Source organism: Athalia rosae, chromosome 2, assembly GCF_917208135.1.
Source record: "Athalia rosae chromosome 2, iyAthRosa1.1, whole genome shotgun sequence".
Lineage (NCBI taxonomy): Eukaryota > Metazoa > Arthropoda > Insecta > Hymenoptera > Athaliidae > Athalia > Athalia rosae.
Genome location: NC_064027.1, coordinates 19,819,962 through 19,836,525, shown reverse-complemented (window position 1 = coordinate 19,836,525; position 16,564 = coordinate 19,819,962). Strand labels below are relative to the sequence as shown.

The window sequence follows — 16,564 nt, the reverse complement described above, 5'->3', positions numbered from 1 at the left end:
CACGTAATGTTAATACTTACCGGTCCGTTGCATTTTTGGACTCAACATTTTGTTGTCGCTTTACGTTACGGTTACAATTTTTTTTATTCTAATTTTAATCAATTGATCTATTTATTCATTAATTTATTGATTCATTTATTTTTGTTTCTACTTAATGTAATTTGTGGCACTTATTTATGCTTAAAAGTGATTGAGTAGGATAACGAGATAAAATAAGTTACTGCTGCATTCGAAGCGATGTGTACAAGTTATATATATATATATCGATCGATTTTCGAGGTAATTGTTATTTATTGATTGATTGATTTTTTATACAAGTAATCGCAGGAACGCGATGATAGTATATTCTACCTATATACGCTTATATTACATCGTACCCAATAACTCTTACGCATTCGTTTTACCGCCGGTTAATGTATCGAAGGTACGCGATGTTATTTTTGTAGAATTTTTTCCTCTCTTTTCCCTTTGGAAATTATATTAGAACTTCGACAACGTTGAAGAAAACCTTTCTTTTATCCTTCCTTTTTTGTATTTCAATTGAATTTTTTATTTACTATGTTATTTTTTCTATGTACGTACCACAACACTCCGCGGAAAATTTAAAACTCTTTATATTTACTACTACTTTAGCACCGAACGTATGATATTTATAGTAATAGAAGAAAAATCACCGACAACACGGTCAGTTTCGAACAATTTTGACTCCATTTTTTCCGCTCTTTTCTTTTTGTTGTTTGATTTTTTTTCAGTTCTTTGGTTTTTTGAATTCGCGAAGAAGAAAATAATTCTATTTATTACAGTTCATTTCTCTACTAATGTTCATTTATAGATTTAATCTTTTTTTCTGATCCAATTAAACAGATAGTAAAAATTATAAAAGAAAAACTTGATGCACGCACGATTTACTGTATCGGTTTTAATATAGGTATATATATAAAACACTCGACGTTTTTATCGGCTAAAACGTTCTAATACTGATAACAATGTACTATGAATATATATGCGTTTGTATGTATGTGAAAATGTAATTTACAATAAGAGAATAAATTGAAAAATTGAAAAAATCAAATAAACAAATAAGCTTTGTCAAATATTATATCTACGCTTATATTCCATACCTAGCTAGAAAAGTGAATTGAGAAAAGAAAAAACCATTTCGATTTTTCGATTAAATAAGAGATAATTTGTCTTATTATACGTATTCTTTTTGATTTCCTTTGATAAATGAAGGATTATTGAAAGCTCGTGTTATTTTTCTACGTTTTTTTATCTAAAAATTTGATTTTCAGACGCGTGTATAGTTCCTACAAATCGCTATTATACATATATATTATCCTTGAGTACGATTAACTGTAATGAAAACGAGGAACTTTTGAATTTTATATATTATAAGCGAGTGTTCGATAATGATTTAAAAACTAATACAATTTTTTCCAATAACGATGACTCGAACAGTCGAGGAATATAGTTGTAACAATTTTTTGATTCCATGTTGATCAAGATGCGCGGGCGCGATCTATAAAACTTCAATAATTATATATTTTGCCGATTGTTAATTGTTTTTTTTAATTATTTTTAGCTTCTTTATATTTTAGGTTTTGTCCTTTTTTTTTTGTTTTTTTTTGCTTTTTTGTAGTTTTTTTTTTGTAATTTTTTTGGCAGCAGTTCGCGACGTGCCTATGCTCCGAATCCGAGTGACGAGGTGATACGGGGTTCAAAACGGCGAACCTACTCGCCGCTACAGGAGAGAAACCCAAAAGCTTGATAATAGGAGCGCGCGCAGAGCGACAGGACGCCCTCCTTCCTTTACTTCCCTCCTTCCTCCCTTTCCCGCCTTTCATTTTCCCTATTTTCCCCTTTTTTTGGCAATGGCCAATCTACAACCGACCCACATCTTTTCATACACCGATGCAACCTACCGAAACTTTTTTCTACATACAACCCACCCCAAAAAATTTTCTACCCTGTCACGGCAACCGGTGGCTATTGAATTTTCCTCGAACACGTTCGTAATAACTGGAAACGGAATAAAATCGAAAATAGAAAACATAATGATAAAGTGATACTCGCTACGTATGGTATGTACAATTTTATCAGGATGACAAATTCGTATTTTCTAACCAGTAGGAATTTCAAAATTCTGTAATTCGGTATCTTACCTCTCAGAAAAAACGAGTATTTCCCTCTTTTAATTTGAAATATTTTCGCTCAATCAAACTGAAATATTTCGATTTACTTGTTGTATTTTTTTCAAGTCTAAGACGAGTTACGATAGCCACATTATAATACACGTATGGCATTCATGTAATATCAGTTTTTGGTTGTTTCTTTTTTTGGCGAAAGTAAGGGAAAAACAGAACAAATATTTTTGTTAGAGGAGAAATGTTTCTATTTATTATTATCTTTATCTTGAAATGCGAAAAAAAAAGGTTGTATGACACGAATTTACCTTTATTTTATTCTACGTACCTGCGACGCACATAACTGGTGGGATATGTCGTAGCCCGCAGCGGTCTGACCGCAACGAGGCTTTACTACTTGAGAAATTTGCTTCCTACTGACGAGAACGGCCGGCCGTTCGGGACTCTGCCGCTGTAGAACTAGAAGATCGTGCAGTGTCGAGACTGGCGCATCTATCGGTTTTACCCTTACGATCCAAAGCGCAAGCTGCAGTTTTGAACGTATTGCACGCATAAATAGTATAGCTATACAGACTATGTGCAGCGGAGGACACCCCAGACACGTTTATTTATAGAGGGGATGTTATAAATTGAACTTTTCCGTTGAAAATTCAATTATTTTTTCTATTTCTTTTTTGTAAATACAGCACTTGGAATAATTAAATGAAACCAAAGGATCAGCACAAGTAGGTACGCCAACGCAGCGATAACTGCTGCTTTTTTTCGCCTCCCTCTCACTGAATTCGCTCGTTTTAATTAGCCATCGTCTTTTTTTCGGTCTATCTCTACTCTTGCAGATTTTCAACCAGGGGTTGCATTTTGTTATGAATTGTTTTTTTTTTTTTTTGTACGTCAAGATGACAAGAAATTATCAAACTTGGCAAACGCCATGATGGACCTAAATTATACATACATGTATAGTCGAGATCGTGTCGAAAATGTACACTGTACGAGTACGAGTAAAAAGCTTTTTTGGATTTTACTCATTTGGTAATGCCTCCGGTACTGACTGAAAGAGAAAAAGGCGGACAGCTTGCATACCTCGATCGACTGACGGGATGACCTCCGAAGATAACGTCTACGTATTACCTGAATACATCAATTGAGTTTGTCGAAAATTTCAACGCTCGATACGAACAGCAGTATGCGCTTCAGATTCCGAGCGAAAAGGAACACGTTTCAGATTCAGTAGATATAGGGACACATTTCAATCCGAAGTATTTCACCCGGAATCTGATACGAATCCGGTGCTGATTTGTACAATTGACGAATTCTGCATATGCGGAGCGTGAATATTCCTGCATACGGATGTTTCGAACTTTCAGGAGCTATCACTGCGGAATTTTCGGCGAAAATTCGATTCTACACCGCAACTGACAAAACTGGATACCGGAATACAATAATTACACCCAAAGACATATGATTTGAAGAAATGCAAATTTTTCCCATTTTGTTACAGTAAAATTTCATTCTCCAACTACTCGAACGATCGTATTTTGTCACCATGTGTTCGGCCATTATCTATCTTTATAACTAAGCAACTGAACCTATTTAAATTTTAATAAGATGACGGTTATGTTCCGCGAAAATTTTTTATCTTCTGAGTAAGACTAAGACCCGCGGCAATCATCATATATAACGAATTTAATCGCGACATGGCAGACGCTAGAGGCAAGGCGGTTTTCATCGATGGATCTCGCTATCAAGGAACATGGGACGACCTTGGAATGGCGGGTGTCGGAAGTTTCCTCATGCCACACGGTATAAAATAAAAATATAAAGAAAAATGTCGTCGGATTCCATGAATTTATGTATTATGAAACCTTCGTAGCCTAAGCACCCTTCTAACAACAATTCGATAATATTTTTGGTCCGAAGGTGTTCTTTACGAAGGAGAGTTCAAGGACGGTATGCACCACGGCAATGGCACCCTGGTCTATCCTGGTGGGCAGATCATTGACGGTGTCTGGAATCGGGGAGAGCTGAAAAAATGGAGATATACTTTTAGCGATGGGCTTGTTTTCGATCCAGAGAATTCGACGTATTGCAAGTTTCCTGATCGCAGGTATTTAACAAAATACGACCGTTATAAAATTATTTATTATCATAGATAATATCAGTCAATATTATGTTGAAGTAATTTCTTCATAATTCAACAGGTTTAATCGATCCAAAGTCGAGGGTTTGAAGCCGGCCGGAAGTTCCCTGAAAACCGAGGAACAACCTACGAAAATTATTCCGTTGGGTTGCTACGATACCGGTGACGGAATTTTCGATCCTTTTACGCTCTGTGTGACGAGTTTCGAACACCCTCCGAAGGTGCAATATAACTTTGCTAGACGAAATTTAAATAATTCTCTAAAGGTGTACAAGCAAATCAAACACGTCAAATTGAGAACAGGTTCTCAGAAATCCCTCTGCGGACGAAGTACGCTGGATTATGCAACACTGTCGACGAGGAACTGCAGAACCTACGGGATTTCAACCTTGGTTGAACGAAAATTGGTCCACGGAACCTCCGGAGCTACCTTATAGATTACCAATGTCGAATGATTCTCCCCAAAGTTGGTGGAAAAGGTGTACCTACATTTTTTCAGGGTAAGACGCAGCTCTTTCTCACTTAAAATCATATTTCTTCCGCAGACTCACTACTTTTGAAAAAGATACAAGCGTGCTTCTCGAAAAGCTTCGAAAATCAGCCGAGGAAGGTCATGATGCTACTGAAATATCGTCCAGGTAAATTCGTTATGGTACTCTTAAATCTTATGTGAATGCTGAAACATTTATTTATTACAAATCAATCTCACGATCCATTAGCAGTTCCAGATCTGGAGAAGATAACCAGGAATTTATCGGAAATCATGGAGAATGCATTTGCGTCTCTGAATCGGAACCAGAAGTTATTGAGGACATTTGCGGCCTACCCTTGGATGTTTGCGGGGGTGATCAAGACTCCAAGGATCAACTACCTGACGGATATAAGCAGTAATAATTATTTTCCCGGCTTCAATACTATACTGTTGAAAATCCCTTAACTAATTGACCAAAATTCGTCACTTGCAACAATAAGACGTGAAGTGATCTGCGAGGAAATTGCGTCTTCTGATGAGTGGGAAGCGGGCGAAGATCGCACAGATCTTTTAATGACCGTCTGCTGTCCTCCGGAAGGAACTTACACGATACGAAAGAGGAAGACGTCAACTCAAAATTCTCTTATGAATGGATCTTCCAAGGGTTCGATCGTTTATGGCAGAGACGATGGATCCATTGGTGGAGAAGACGTAGGAGAATATCAATGGGATGATTATGGAGATCCACGATACGATCACTGGGGGAGAGGAGAAGACGTTGGAGAAGATGAATGGCAAATTTCCCATGGATTGGTTGTCGGACATGGCGACAAATCGAAAAATTTGCAAGGCGGCAAAACCCAAAAACCGATTACAAAGACAAGAAAGTCTAGAAAAGATAAGAAGAAAAGCAAAAAGAAACAAACTGCTACGGGCAAGAAAAGGGTACACCTTTTTGATTTTTAAGAAATGAAATCTTCTTTAATCTGATTCTCGATTTTCTTTTGTAGAAACAATCGAGCCTGTGCCCTGATTTCAGTAAAAGCTACGCAGAGCATTTACTGCAGCAAAAAGTAGGATGATCAAATATAGTGTCGATCAAACTCTTTTTTCCTTCGATTACCAACCTTGTCATCACTTCCGTTGCTTCAGGTTGGAAACTTACTTTTCTCACCGGCATTGGAGCCTCCGAGGTCGCCCGTGTATCTGGTTAAAAAACCGTGCGACCAAAAAACATGTAAGAAACTAGAGCAGCTTCGAAAACGCAAGTCTATCAAATACGAAGTTTCTTCATCGCAGCAAAAGTCACCGTCAAATCCACAACGGAAAAAACGAAGACGGAAAATATGCAATGAAAAAATTACGAAAAAAAGCGAAAAGTCAAAGATCTGTTCGCCTTCTATTCCGTTTATCACTGTTTTGCATGATCGGGGGAATCTCATAGAAAGAAGCAAACGTGAGGTTAATTAATTGATCTGAAATCACTATTGTATTTTATGTACATTTTATACACGAGTTACTCTGTGTAACAGGAACACTTTTCGGTTTTAACTAAAAATTAGATGAAATGGTTGCATTTATGAAAAGTCCTAAACCATATAGGTTTACAATTTCGATGATTATTCAGTAAAATTTCTAGAAGACTTTGTCCTGCAGGTACTTGAACTTGTCCATATCATTTTCAAGCGACATCCAATCTTGCCAGAATATCTGAAACATTAAACATATCATTCGAAACAAATATAAATAAAGTTTCCCAAATTAGCAGGCAACTCACCACAGTTGGTTCGTATCCAATATGTTCCAGCTGCCTTCTTTTAGCACAAATGTGTCCAAGAGGTCGATCCGTGTCGAGGGCGTAAGAATGGATAGTCCCAATAATTAGAGCTAGCCATTTTGCACCATTTATATCAATTTTAGGGGGATGTTTCACATTTCCAACGGGAAGCTCGGAGAAAATCGAGCCTATGGGCACAGGGGTGTTTGCCTCATCTAGGCAGATTATTATGTCTGCTCTGCCGTACTGCGGAAGTATGTGATCTACGTGGAGCATATCTCTGGAGCCGAGATACGCCTAAAAAATAACAAACTTTTGATTAAAAGTATTCTAGAAAATTGAGCTCAAGCATCTCATCATCTGTAGTTCATACCTCGCAAATTCTTATAACGTCGTGCATGAAATAATTCATCATGCTATGTTTAAAGCCCTCCCAGGGTGGAAGCTTGTCTGTTAATTTCTGCAAAATGATTAATGGACTAGAGTCTATTCGATCTTAAGGTGATTATTTCCAGGTAAGCAGTCTCGTACCATTGCCACATCTTCTCTCAACTTTTCATCAAGCCTCGGACCTACGTAATCTGGAAATTCTACTTCAACGTTTACATCCAGAGCAAATATTTCGCGCCTTATTGCATTTGCATCTAGTCCATAAGCTTCTCTGATACTTTCGGAGTCTAATACTTGCTCTATCAAGTTCTTTGGATGAATGTTAAGCATACTGAGATGGTGAAGACAAAGTGCAAGGTGTTGTGGGTGGCTGCAGAAATATGAAGTAAATTAACACAACATACTGTGATGAAAGGGGATCAACACTTACTCCTTCAATTCCTTTTTCCGATTCGAATCACTGAGTTCTTCTACGATTTTATCAAAAATATTGGGCTGCTTTTCAGGTATATAGTTAAACGACGATAAGGCAAAAACCAAGCTTCTAATATCCTTGAGTCTGAGGCTGGAGATGTCTTGATAGAACCTGAGAAAAAGAGAAAGTAACAAAAACTGAATGTTATTAAAGAAACTTTGCCAAATGTGTATTAGACTCACCTTGTTGAAATAGCGTTCATCAAATCTTCCTGAAAAATTCTTTTGTTAACTGCAGCCAAGGCCGTATGAGTTAAACATTGTAGAGAAAGTCTTGGGATTTGAGGAATTATTCTCTCAAAAAGTTTGCACAGCAAAGAGAGATCCTTGGGTCCAATGCTATACCGGGCAATTTTGAGAATTGCAGCAAGACTGATGTCATCGATAGATTCGATATGATGAATTGCTTTCAGGATTATAGCCCTAAGGAGTTCTCGATCCCTGATCTTAGTCTGGCTTTTAAAGAATCCTAAAGCTACAAGAGCTACTTCCTCAACTGTGAGTTCGTTTACAATATTCTTTAGTTGCATTTCCAAATCACGACAGTTTGCTAGGTTGATTCTATCTACGCTCATATAGAACATGTACTGCACAAGTTCAACAGCCTTCAAAGCTTTAACATTCTGTCCAAGTCTGAGCATAGCCAGAGTTACAAATTCTGATTCTTTCATGAATCTCAATCTGTACCAGTGGTCCAAAATCAGCAGCAACTTCTTAGTCTGCCATTTAGGAGCTCGAAGTTTACACTCGTTATCCAGGGCTGAGTAGAAATTGGAGATGGGCGTATCCTGTTCTCGGACTACAGCCAACCACAACATTAGGGACTGCATCACATGACACAATTCGAAGTCATTGAATTCCCTACATCTTGAACTCAAAGATTCTAATATATCTGCATACTTGTTAGAATAAAGATCCTCTTGATGCTCATGAACGTGATACGAAATTTCCCTGAAACTCTTTTTAAGCTCTGGGATTGAAGCAAGTCTCCAGTCCTGAGTCAAAAGTTCATCGAGCTCAATTTCACCGATGCAGTTTCTATCAATAACCGGTATATTGGCTAGTGTTTCACGATAAGATTTTGTTCTCACCATTACAGAGTGTGCGTACCTATTCTCCACAGCCTTTGTTTTGGCATGCGAGACATCATCTTGCACAGATTCATCGACAGCAGGGTATTCATACACAGTGCCGAAATAGTTTCCATTTTTTCCAGAAATGAAATTCTGTTTTTTATGAGACTGCAGCAGGGTGTCATGAGATATTGATACTGAAGTATTCTGCGATAATACCAACCTTGTTGCTATGTTTCGAAAAAAGTTGTAGTTGCGCTTTACAATAAAGAACGCCAGCATTTTCATCCCATATCACTAGAGTTTCACTTTTATTTCTAATGTACATTATTCATAATCCAAAAATAAAAGTTACACGTATATATCAATATATGTCCGCTCATATTTCACTTATTTTATTGGGATCTCCACGTTAGAAGGTTATGGATGTTATGTCGTCTGCCACGAATTCATTCAAGAGTTCTACTCTTGTCGTCTGGGAAGCGAAATCTGGTAAGCCTACCGCAGGCGCAGAAGAAACCATAGTGGATAATTTAGCATCTGAACTTCCAAATTAACTTTTTAAGCACTCTAATGAATCTTGTAATGGATATTGCGAGGCAACATATTCCCCGAAATTAAAAGTACAACGAATGCATATTATTCAATCTTCACTTCTACGATCGACCCAATTTATTTGAATGTAATCTACGATATACATATAGCCATAGATATATTGAACATATAGCTATTAATCAAAAATAGTCGCTCCGTTCTGATCTGTTACCTTCGGGTTTTCAAAAGAACTGAGCATGGCTGAACTGAAATCTATCGCAACTAAAGGATCCGGTCATTATAAAGCCTCATAAATTAAAACAAGTCTGTCGAAACATGTGCGCGGTACTAAATATTGTATAATAAGAAAATTATTTCGTATAGTCATATAGCTGCTTCACTCACGCGTCTAACTTAAAAATGAGATAAATAAAATAGTCCGTAGATAGAATTAGCTGAACCATAGATATGACCGTTCTCAAAATTGCCATTGCAATTGTAATATATTGCGCTTGCGAAATTATGTAATAATTCGTACTTGGAAAAAAAATATATACGTATACAAATGATACAATATAAATTGATGAAATAAAATAACAAACACACCCTCGAGGCTTTAACAAGATCGGAGGATAAGCTAGAGGGAATTATGCAATTTCAGAGAACAAGATCTGTCTCATTACAGACGCAAGCTACGTATGCAGCTAAAATATAATACTTATCTTATCTCGAAGCACCATCAAAAAAATTATACAGATGTATACAGGTATACAGGGATCTCATATCAGACTTTCGCTGGACGCGTGAATTAGTCATTTCAAAATCCATAATAATTGCAGTAAATGGAGATCAATTTTCTTGTGTCGCAATCTAGACTTGAAACAATCACAAGATCCGCTAATTTTTGGCACAATATTCTGCTACGGATCGCAGGGCGTGGGTCGGAGTTTTCAGACCCTCCGGTTTGGAACTGCAAAATCTAGTTCAAGGTCGCTTAATGGCGTGGCGGGATCTTAAGACGTTGATCAAAGGGGCCTGATCCGCGGAACAATTACGTTTTCAGCTCGGGGCACCCGAGGCGAGGGCCGTGCACGTCGGAATTGAAGGCGAAAGTAATATTATAACAAGATCAGAGACCACGCCCGGGGCGGTTTTGGGGCCCCAAAGTCTCCGGAGAGCAACAATCTGAAAAGCCCCCACCTCTTTATTTTCGACAATATTCAACGGGTATAAAAGATTCGAAGCCAAAAGCCATAGCATCACACTTCCAGTGACCGACTACCCACAACCAACCACAAAAATGGCATTCAAGGTGAGAGTTTTCACTAGAATATGAAAATATTCTAACAATTCACACAGGAAAAAGATTTTTCCATTGAAAAAAAGACTAATCCAGCAAAGAAAAAATCAATTGTATTTTACAAAAAAAAAAATCGTGGTTCGATTCTATAGAAATTCTATAGTATAAAATTTTTGATTCGAATATTTGGCGAACATTTCATTCCAGTCGAAGAAAATTCTATAAGATGTTAAAAAATATATGCCCAATGCCCAGTTTTGATTTTTCGAGCCAACCATAATTATTGTAGACCAGATAATCCTCCGCCAAAAGTTTGAAGCTATAAAGCTATATGTTCTATGTAATAGATCAAATCTGTTATCGAACCGATTAAACTGTATTCTTGCGAATACGCGAAGACGATTTTTTCCACTTTACTTATACATTTACTTATATTTCAGTTCGTCGTTCTCGCCTGCGTTTTGGCCGTGGCCAACGCTGGATATTTGGACGCATCTTACGGAGCTCCGGTCGCGTCTTACGCTGTTCCGCACCAGGCTCATTACGCACCCGCAAGCGTAGCGGTAGCTTCTCACGCAATCACCTCTCAATCCGACAACATTTTGAGAAGCCCAGGAAACTTGGCTCAGATCTCGACCCAACAAAAAACGATCTCCACCCCATACTCCAGCTCAAGCAAATCCGACGTCCGCGTCAGCAACCCAGGAGTATACGCCACCGCTGCCTACGCCGCTCCTCTTCAATACGCACATGCCGCTCCCGTACACTACGCTCAACACGCTGCCCCTCTTCAATACGCACACGCCGCCCCCGCACACGCAACTTACGCCGCCCCAGCTCATGGTGCCGGTCTTCTAGGCGTCGCTTACTCCCCAGCTGTAGCTGTTTCCCACATGACCTACAGCAGCCCCGTCGGCATCTCTTACGCCTGGTAAACAGCATAATATAAATATATAGATCGTTCTATTAATTTATATGATGATGATTTTGTAAACCGGTACGATTTATTTATTATTATTATTATTAATAAATTATTTCTTCAGTAATTTCGTATGAAAAAAAAGTTATTCAAAGTCTTCGATCCGTATGTCCCTCTCCCGTTTCATACAAGGATTTCTTCCGAATCCGACATAGTTCAATCAATACCGAAGGGCTACATGAGAAACCGAGACGATTAATTCTCGCAGATCTCAAATAAATCCAACCGTATAGTGATCACCCTTACAATTTGAGGTTTATAAGATAAAGAATAATTATTTGGTTAATAAAACCGTATAACCAACCATACAAAAAAATAACAAATCAAAAATCTTGGCACTCCAGAATTCTTCAAACAAAAACTTTCGAAGATTTCAAAAAACTTGGGTTTTTGATAAATTCTCGGTTTTCAGCAATAGATAATAGTCGTAAATAGATGACACCTACCCGTAATGGTTTCCACGAATAAATGTCACTATGTTACGTAGGTATAATGATTGGTTATGATGAGAAGCGAAGAAAAAATAATATTTCATACGTTCATTTATTGAAGATAAGATTAACACATATCTTAAGTCGACGTTTCACTACATAATCATTGTTGTCCGGTGATATGTAATAATAATAATGATAATAAAAATGATGTCTAATATTTAATGGTTTATAGACGCTGTTTTATAATTAAACAGGGGGATTTTTTTTTTTTTTTAGCCGCGTCGATTCAGCTTGGGTTAAAATAACAAAAATAATATTAGTAATATAATAAGTGATTGTAATAATTATATCGCGATGCCATGTGCGGGGTGTATGAAATTTGTCTCTCTGCATTGAATTCAAAGAACTTTGACGCCGTGGAGCCCGAGTCCGTTGACTGTCTGAAGACCGTATCCGTTCAATCCGATACCGTATCCGTTTACTCCAAGACCGTAACCGTTCACCAATCCGTTAACCGCCACTCCGTTTAAACCCAGACCTAAACCAGACGTCGCCAAACCGGCACCGGTCAAAGTTGTCGTCAATCCTGGACCGGCTGCGAGAGCTACACCACCTGGAAACGACAAAAGAAAAGATCCAAGTGGAATTGACGAGAAGATATTGTGATTTGAAAAAAAAATATAAAATTTCTTTTTGGTTTTAGTTCGTTAATTTTTTGCCTCTGCTGCGTTTTGTTTGAATTTTTCTTTTCAATCTACTATAGAACGATTTTGAATTCATCATTATTCCCCTGAACAAATTTATTTTCTCTTTTAACCCGCAATTTTACCTGCATGAAGTGCAGGTGCGGTAGCAGCGTAGCTTAGAGTTGCAGCAGTAGGAATTGCCGAAACTGTGGAGAGTACTCCCGTCTGAACGTCAGGATTATTAATGCGGACGTCAGCTTTCCTCTCGCTACTAAAAGCGGTGTCGACGCTCTTCGAGTACGCAGAAATCGCACCTATGTTACCGATTCCACGAATAATGTTTGAGGATGTTGAGGCTACGGACGGAATACCAACGGCGGATTGCTGAAGAGCAACAGCTGCAGCTGATGGCTGAAGAGCAATCGCTGCCGGACCGGAAGTTCCTAACAAACTTGTACCAATCAATCCACCGTTTGCCACCGTCATCAAACATCCACAGAGTACCACGAGCTGGAATGAGAGAAATTCGTTAATTCCGAACGGGGCGATAATCGATAGAATCGAGGGGATTACAGCCAAAGAAAGAAAATAAAACTAATAATTATCCGCGAGATTTCAGCTCACCCTGAACATGATGATTGCGTTGAGTTTACGTTACGATCGTAGCGAAGGATGCGATTCGAATAGGTCTCCACAAGATCTAAGGGAGTATTTATACGATCCATCGTTTCAATATCTAAGCGTTGCTGGTGTTAGATTTTTAGATTTTTACCATAACGGTGTTCTGTGTCGATTCAGCGGTCGAGTGTCATATTTACATCGAGTATTCTGGTTGCATTAGGTGCAATAAACTAGGTGCGATATCTAGTGCATTACCAATTGCACCATACGGTGTGGAATATCGGATAATACACGATATGCAGTTTGTTAAAATTTGATACCACCCTGCAGCAGTGGTGCATTTTTCGCGTAATCCAGCGATTATTATGCCGCATAATGAACTATGAAAATATCATTAAAGCGTATTGATATTGGGTAACGTGCATACATAATGAGGTGTAATTTACATACAAAATGGTAACGGGCTACTGCTCCAAAAAAATAGCGTATAACTAGCGATCCGATCGGACTGGAAGATGCGAGCAAAATGAAATAAAATGAAAATAAAAAAAGTCATCGTGCAGGATCACCTTGGGACGGAATATGTTTCATTTGCGCTTTGTATAATAAGGTTATTTTCATCGACCTACATATTTTAATAATGGTCAGTCCCTTGGACACGAAACCTTTCGACCGCAGCGGGGTTTACTGCAGCCACGCCCCACCCTCTTTTTTTTTTTTCTTTCGTTCTTTATTTTCTTCATTTATTTATTTATTTTGCAGCACAAGAAGCTCTCGTGTGTATTTCCCTCTTTTCTCTTTACCCTATTCAGGGTCGTCCTGGTCGCGACGTCCTTCCGATGACGGTGAACTAATAAAGACAAAAATAAATGTAGAAGGTAATTCATCCAAGGGCGGGGTATGGGTCGAAATTTACACCGTGAGAAAACCTACTCGGACGAATTCAGATCCAGATCTTAATTCTGCATGTTTCTGAAATTGATTCGAAAAGAGTCTTTTTTGCATTTTAACGAGCAATCGTTATATCTATTCGATCTGAAAATAAAAAATAATTTTCGTCCAGATTATATGAACAGAAAAAGTAATAATATCATTTTTTTTCTCAATTTGAAAACAGTGTTCCTCTCGCTGAATTCTACGATACCTAGACGGATGTAATAAGTGACAATGCAGCTGGGCATATAGTAATAGCAGAATGACTACTTTTACTTTTGGAATATCGGAATTGATCGTGAGCATGCTTGTTGTTATAGCCCACTTGAAAGAGAAGAGTACAAAATGAATAAAAAAATAACCGAATGATACGTATAATAAACAACAGCCATAACTCTATACGACTGTCCCAAATCTGTAGTCCCGCATAAGACAGGAGGCGAATAAAAAAAAACAACAAAAAAAAAACAACAAAAAACAAAAGATTCAACGGAGAAAGACTTGAGAAATAAATAAAATAACATATAATGTTGAAATTTATCAAACATGATCACCGCCGCCGCCCAGGACTCTCGGTCCGCACCAAGGCCTCCGTTAAACCGGACCCAAATCCCCGGGCGTGGTCCCATCAGAAAGACGCAGGAAGAGTATAAAACACCCGATGATCGGTGGTTAAAACATCACTCTTCGATCTTTGATCACCAAGTAAACTCGATCTTCTCGTAAAAGACAAAGAATTAATAAAATGGCATTCAAGGTAAGCGATATCCCTGCACCGAAAAAATATGTTATCTTTTAGGGACGATTAAAATTTTCAAAAATGAATTCAAAAACCGAATCGCGGTATCGGTATCCAATTTCTAACGCATGATCTTCTGCAGACGGATCTGCTGCTCCGACAATCAGTCGAATCTAAATACTATTCTCTTTCGCAATTTTACAGCTTATCGTCCTCTGCGCAGCCCTTGCCGTCGCAAACGCTGGTTACATTCCCGGAAATCTTCACCCGGCTCCGATAAGTTACGCGGCAGCACCGGCCTTGACTTACGCAGCGCCTGCTTTGAGCTACGCTGCCCCATCCGCCGCCATAACGTCTCAATCTTCCAACATATTGAGGAGCCCGGGAAATTTGGCGCAGATTTCCACGTATTCGAAAACGATCGACACACCTTTCTCCAGCGTGAGCAAATCCGACGTCAGAGTTAGCAACCCTGGAATTTATTCAACTACTTCTTACGCCGCTGCACCAGCTTACGCGTACGCGGCTGCAGCACCTGCACCCGTCGTTTCTCATCTCAGTTATTCCGCGCCTATTTCTTACGCTAAAACCGCCTACGCTGCACCTGCGTATGCAACTTACGCTGCACAACCTGCTCCACAATACATCGCTAAAACTGCAGCGTACGCCGCGCCAGCTGCTTACGCTTATGGTGCACCGGCGGTCGCTGCTCCGGGTCCCGTTGTTGCTCATGCAACATTTTCCGGACTAGGAGCTTCTTACGCTTGGTAATTTCCATAGTTTTTCACCTTAACTGACCATCGAGATTCCGAGGGGATGAAAAAATACTACACTTCAATTCAGACTCTCCTCTGTTTTCTTTCAATTTATACTTCAAACTGTCTCGAAATATTGGATTTATTATTTTGATGTACTTGTATATTTATTCAATTATGTATGTGTAAATATATAATAAATTATTGAAATTTCATTATAAATGACGGAGTGTATTCTTATTCCCGAACCTTCATACGTTTCAAATCGGAAGGAAAAATTTTAAAAAAGAAAAGAAATAAGAAATAGATGCCTATCCAGGCATTGAAGTCTCCGCCGATTTCGTTAACGCGTTAACGATTAGAATCAGTCTTACTCTGCAGGGTTTCGGTAAATTCTACCTGCGAGTTTTCGATTACCTACGTCTTTATTCTTCACGTCTTAATTCTAATTTACACCTGTATGTGATTTATGCGGATGTTCCAAAATTGAACTAAAATTTGCAGTTTTTGTGAGAATTAGATATTTCAATTTTATACGTAGGGGAGGGGAGATACCTATTCTATTTTCGATGTACATGATCCCACAATGTATTTTTCGCACATGGTAACGATGAACATTACAATATTATCAGATCATGAAATTCTAAGTGACAAAATGCTATAAAATCCATAGATAAGCCATCTTTTGATTAAACTTTGGATTCTTCAATTTTTTACATTGTTCTATTTCTTTGCACTGTATAACTCTATAATCTGAAATATCCAAAAATTAGATCTAGAAAGAATTGCCCGTAAAATAGGCTCAATAACCCAAAGCAGCAAATAGAAAAAAAAGCAAATTACAAGCCGCAGCTGTGAATTATTATTCCATTCGTATATGTTCTTGCCACTTATTTTTTCAGTTACATATCAGATGTAGGTGTAAATAAATGGGCGGTCGGTGACAGCAATCTGTTATGAAGATCTGAAAATTGTACCTTGTACAAATTTGATAAAATAAGATCGAGAATTATCGTCTCCATTATAATAATTGACGGACTAAAGGGCGTAACCGGAGTTCCAGTTATAATTTCATATACGTATGTATAGGTTTCTGATGATAATAAAATAATGTAA

At 38.2% G+C, this 16,564-nt stretch overlaps 5 protein-coding genes across 7 annotated transcripts in view; 2 read left to right on the top strand and 3 right to left on the bottom strand.

Annotated features, from left to right (window-relative positions):
* LOC105683116 (ras-specific guanine nucleotide-releasing factor 2-like) overlaps window positions 1–1,732 on the bottom strand; it is a 37,187-nt gene extending 35,455 nt beyond the window's left edge. For 2 of the 3 annotated variants that reach the window (XM_020850710.2, XM_048649356.1), the window contains exon 1: window positions 21–1,731. In XM_020850710.2, the coding sequence (XP_020706369.2) occupies window positions 21–48 (28 nt within the window). In that variant the 5' untranslated portion in view covers window positions 49–1,731. Of the gene's footprint in view, window positions 1–20 lie in introns of all 3 variants that reach the window. The other variant, XM_048649357.1, reaches the window with a different exon arrangement.
* Window positions 1,733–6,219: 4,487 nt separating this feature from the next.
* On the bottom strand, window positions 6,220–9,180 carry LOC105683034 (FAST kinase domain-containing protein 5, mitochondrial-like). Its single transcript, XM_012395323.3, has 6 exons — window positions 7,578–9,180; window positions 7,351–7,506; window positions 7,062–7,290; window positions 6,904–6,990; window positions 6,531–6,827; window positions 6,220–6,463 (listed from the first exon to the last, which is right to left on the bottom strand). Exons 1-6 carry the CDS (start codon window positions 8,753–8,755, stop codon window positions 6,389–6,391), a joined length of 2,022 nt encoding a protein of 673 aa, XP_012250746.2. The 5' UTR covers window positions 8,756–9,180; the 3' UTR covers window positions 6,220–6,388.
* A 977-nt stretch (window positions 9,181–10,157) lies between these two features.
* Window positions 10,158–11,347, top strand: LOC105683024 (cuticle protein 67-like). The gene is made up of 2 exons (XM_025746499.2): window positions 10,158–10,313; window positions 10,742–11,347. Exons 1-2 carry the CDS (start codon window positions 10,302–10,304, stop codon window positions 11,234–11,236), a joined length of 507 nt encoding a protein of 168 aa, XP_025602284.2. The 5' UTR covers window positions 10,158–10,301; the 3' UTR covers window positions 11,237–11,347.
* A 457-nt stretch (window positions 11,348–11,804) lies between these two features.
* On the bottom strand, window positions 11,805–14,453 carry LOC105683041 (pupal cuticle protein C1B-like). Its single transcript, XM_012395332.2, has 3 exons — window positions 13,025–14,453; window positions 12,544–12,910; window positions 11,805–12,327 (listed from the first exon to the last, which is right to left on the bottom strand). The coding sequence occupies exons 1-3, from the start codon at window positions 13,031–13,033 to the stop codon at window positions 12,113–12,115; spliced, it is 591 nt and encodes a 196-aa protein (XP_012250755.1). The 5' UTR covers window positions 13,034–14,453; the 3' UTR covers window positions 11,805–12,112.
* Window positions 14,454–14,553: 100 nt separating this feature from the next.
* Window positions 14,554–15,670, top strand: LOC105683023 (cuticle protein 67-like). The gene is made up of 2 exons (XM_025746495.2): window positions 14,554–14,711; window positions 14,898–15,670. Exons 1-2 carry the CDS (start codon window positions 14,700–14,702, stop codon window positions 15,462–15,464), a joined length of 579 nt encoding a protein of 192 aa, XP_025602280.1. The 5' UTR covers window positions 14,554–14,699; the 3' UTR covers window positions 15,465–15,670.
* Window positions 15,671–16,564: the final 894 nt, after the last annotated feature.

What these genes read in the sequence shown, in the direction of transcription:
- LOC105683034 (XM_012395323.3), bottom strand. Translation starts at nt 8,755, where the DNA reads ATGAAAATGCTGGCGTTCTTTATTGTAAAGCGCAACTACAACTTTTTT. An exon ending in ATGAACGCTATTTCAACAAG is followed by an intron (nt 7,507 to 7,577) that starts GTGAGTCTAATA and finishes TCTTTTTCTCAG; the next exon opens with GTTCTATCAAGACATCTCCA. An exon ending in ACGTTATAAGAATTTGCGAG is followed by an intron (nt 6,828 to 6,903) that starts GTATGAACTACA and finishes GTTATTTTTTAG; the next exon opens with GCGTATCTCGGCTCCAGAGA.
- LOC105683041 (XM_012395332.2), bottom strand. An exon ending in CGCACCTGCACTTCATGCAG is followed by an intron (nt 12,328 to 12,543) that starts GTAAAATTGCGG and finishes TGTCGTTTCCAG; the next exon opens with GTGGTGTAGCTCTCGCAGCC.